General features: G+C 49.2%; 1 protein-coding gene across 1 annotated transcript in view; it reads left to right on the top strand.

The window, feature by feature from the left end:
* Window positions 1–2,696, top strand: part of LOC113205071 (uncharacterized) — a 4,196-nt gene extending 1,500 nt beyond the window's left edge. The window contains exons 2-4 of the mRNA XM_052265086.1: window positions 826–1,094; window positions 1,823–1,892; window positions 2,196–2,696. Of these exons, the coding sequence (XP_052121046.1) occupies window positions 826–1,094; window positions 1,823–1,892; window positions 2,196–2,302 (446 nt within the window). The 3' untranslated portion in view covers window positions 2,303–2,696. The remainder of the gene's footprint in view (window positions 1–825; window positions 1,095–1,822; window positions 1,893–2,195) is intronic.
* Window positions 2,697–3,055: the final 359 nt, after the last annotated feature.

Raw genomic sequence — 3,055 nt, 5'->3', positions numbered from 1 at the left:
GTCAGCGAGATGCGAGATGTGCGTTGCGATCTATAGCGCCTTAAAACAGGAAGGAAACAATTATTTTTCTTCTTTATTTTTTTTACCCTTTTACTTGCAGGCGCACTGTTGAAAGAACTGCGTTGAAGCCGAGGGTGAAGTGTTTATACCGCATTGGAAGGAGCGCTCATATGCTCTTAGGGGTCGTCCCGAAAGTTCGTCCGCTTTTCCTCCAATTCATTCCCCTGCTGGGCGCCTGCGAGGTTTGGGGTGGGCCACCCCGCTACGCACGCATGCATTGCAGGCAAGATGTTGCCTACCCACCAGGCGCTCGTGAGCTTACGTCCGCTCAACTTGGCGGTTTTGTAACGGTTCATGACGGACGTACTCTCTGGATGATCCCTTGCACGCTCGCCTTTTGTTTTCGAAAAGAGGGAATGAGACACAAACCATGAGACTATAGAACGGTGAAATATGAACGGGAGACTGAATTAGGTGGCCGGGTCGGGGCCCAAGCATCGTGCCCGCAAAGTTTCACCACTTTTAGGAATTTTTGGATGAACATTTAGCTCAAAAGGAAGCAAAAAGAGCTGCTCTACCCAGAGACGTTTCCAGAGGGTGTAACCCGGTCCCCGGTCGCGCCCGCTGCCGTGTCCCGGCCCGCTGCTCGAGAGCTCGGGTGCAGGCGATGGCGCTTGCGAATGGGCTGGGTTGGGCCCCCCGCGCATGGCGCGGCGGGCCGCGGGCCGGAGCTTCGTGGGAGGGGGAAGGGTCGGCCGCGGGGCGGGGCCAGGGCCGCCGGGCCACACCAGCCCCCCCTGGACTTCACCGGCGGTGGACCCCTAGTGGGAACCCCTAACAACTGGAGCTCTCCCAGCCCTCGTATAAAAGGCGTCCGCGTCACTCGGCGACCAGCAGCCAGCCCGAAGGCAAGGAATTGCACACGCAGAACGCCCACCTCGTCAGGAACGACCAACACCGACGCCATCCAGACCAGCCCCTCGCAATCCGCCTGCCACCCCGCCGAGAGTTGTTCTCGCCGCGCTGTCTGTGCCGTTCGCAAGTGTCGTCCGCAAGCGTCGTTCCCAAGCGTCATTCCCAAACTTCTTGTCAAGGTGAGTCATCCTGTGAAAACCGTTCCCTGTACACCCTGAAAAGTGTGGTTTTGATTGTGGTTCATTTCGAGGCAGTCCCTTGCGGCTGTTTCTACCCACGGACGTAAAAGTTACCCGTTTGTGTTGATAAGGATTGTTTTTGTGTACTTGATTTTCTTGAGTGATTGTGATTTGTTTTGAGTAGAAAAGTAGGACACATTTTTGGGGTGTAGGAGGACGAACAAGTTAGCTCGCCTGTAAAGGCACGAAAACTGCACTTGAGTGAAATGTGCTTGTGCTTGTGCCTCTCTTACGGAAAGAACGAACGTCTCTAGGGAAAGATCCTCGGACACCTTGTCTTTTTGTGGGAAATACCATAGCAAAAAGCGCCAAAGGCGACACGGAAGAAATCTAGGGACAGCTTTGACATGGTGCGATGAGATTCTTGGAAATTAGCCTGCAAATATAGGGACGAAGTACAGATAAGCAATATCTTTCGAACGCAAACGGTGAGGGGGTGGCAGGGGCGGGGGCCCGGAGGGGGAAGAGCCGTGCAAAGAGCTGCGAACTCCCATCTTCGACGCATAATGCGCTTTAACGCTTCAAATGCGATTGGAATATTATGCGCGTAATTCACACGAAGCGCACCCCTTGTATGCGCATTTTTACGCGCGTTGCCACAGTTAATACGCGTTGAAGTGCATTGGTGCTGCTGGGTACCTTGTAACCTTTTATTTTTACTTTTGCAGAAAATGGACCGTGCCACTCAAAATAACCGTGCTAATCAGTGCAACTCCAACAATTCTACCACTGGCCCAGGTAATTACCAAAGACCCATGTGGCCCTCCATCCTCTCGAAAGAACACTAATCTGTCAAAATGACGTGTTCATGGCATTTTCTGACACATCGAGGTCCTTTGGGTCCTTTCGTGCGTTATTTCAACAATCACTGACACTTAGCTGGAAAAAAAATCCAAAAATATCGCGATATCGCGAAATTATATTGTCGTTTGGTTGTCGTTATTGAAAACGATAACGGACGTAACAACATCGTTACGATGCAATATTTCACTTTGTGGAGCTCTCTTGATTATTTGTCTAATGTTTATTTGAATGTTACAGGCCGTCCCTCGGGGTACCAAGGTTCTCAGTCTAACTCGAACAACAGGGCCAACCAGAAGAACCCCAACAACCCCCAGTACTCCTCAAAGTCCAACAACAAGAAGTAATCAGGCTTCCTGGCCCCGATGGGCTATATAGGAGACTGTGATGAGGCCTTCTGCCAAATGTCTGCCCTTCTGTTGTAAGTTTTGCTGCACAGTAAAAGTGACTGCTTAAACCAAGCAGTCATTTTTATTGTGTGGCACATGGGATGGCGGGTAGAACGTTGGTTTCAACTTTCCTACTCTCATTCTTATCAAACACTTAGCATAAGGGGGGAGATTTGGGAAAGGAGGCCACGTCACAGTCCCCTATTTAGCTATAGTAAGGGGAGAAATATTTTTCTTGTAAAATTACCTTTAAAAATTAATGTAGTGATGTAATAAGGGGCATGGCTAAGTTTACGCTTCGTTTTATTTTTTATAATTATGATTATGAATAAAAAGTATTTTTTTGTAATAACTTTAATGTTTGATCGATTTTGGGGGAAGCCGCATCTCTTGCGCTGCCGTTCAAGGCAGCCGCGCACGGATAGCTAGCAGATTGACCAACCACTTGACACGACCGCACAAACAAAAAGAGCTTGTTTTGTCCAAGGAAAATGTCTCTGCAGTACATCTTATCTCCAATAATTTTCGATTGATTATTTACCCCACTTTCCTATCGTAAAGTGAAACAATGACCACGCTTTACGAACCAACCCTACAAATAGTATTGGCTAAGCTGGAAAAGATGGAAGCTTCAATAAAATGGCGCAACCCCTGCCAACTCAATGTTAAAGCTTTGTCCACTATCTCCGCGCGGCTTCCCGTACTGCCACC

This window comes from Frankliniella occidentalis, unplaced genomic scaffold (assembly GCF_000697945.3).
Source record: "Frankliniella occidentalis isolate FOCC.00 unplaced genomic scaffold, Focc_3.1 Scaffold23, whole genome shotgun sequence".
Classification (NCBI taxonomy): Eukaryota; Metazoa; Arthropoda; class Insecta; order Thysanoptera; family Thripidae; genus Frankliniella; species Frankliniella occidentalis.
Note: the sequence above shows the minus strand (reverse complement) of the source record. Positions and strands in the feature narration are given on the sequence as shown.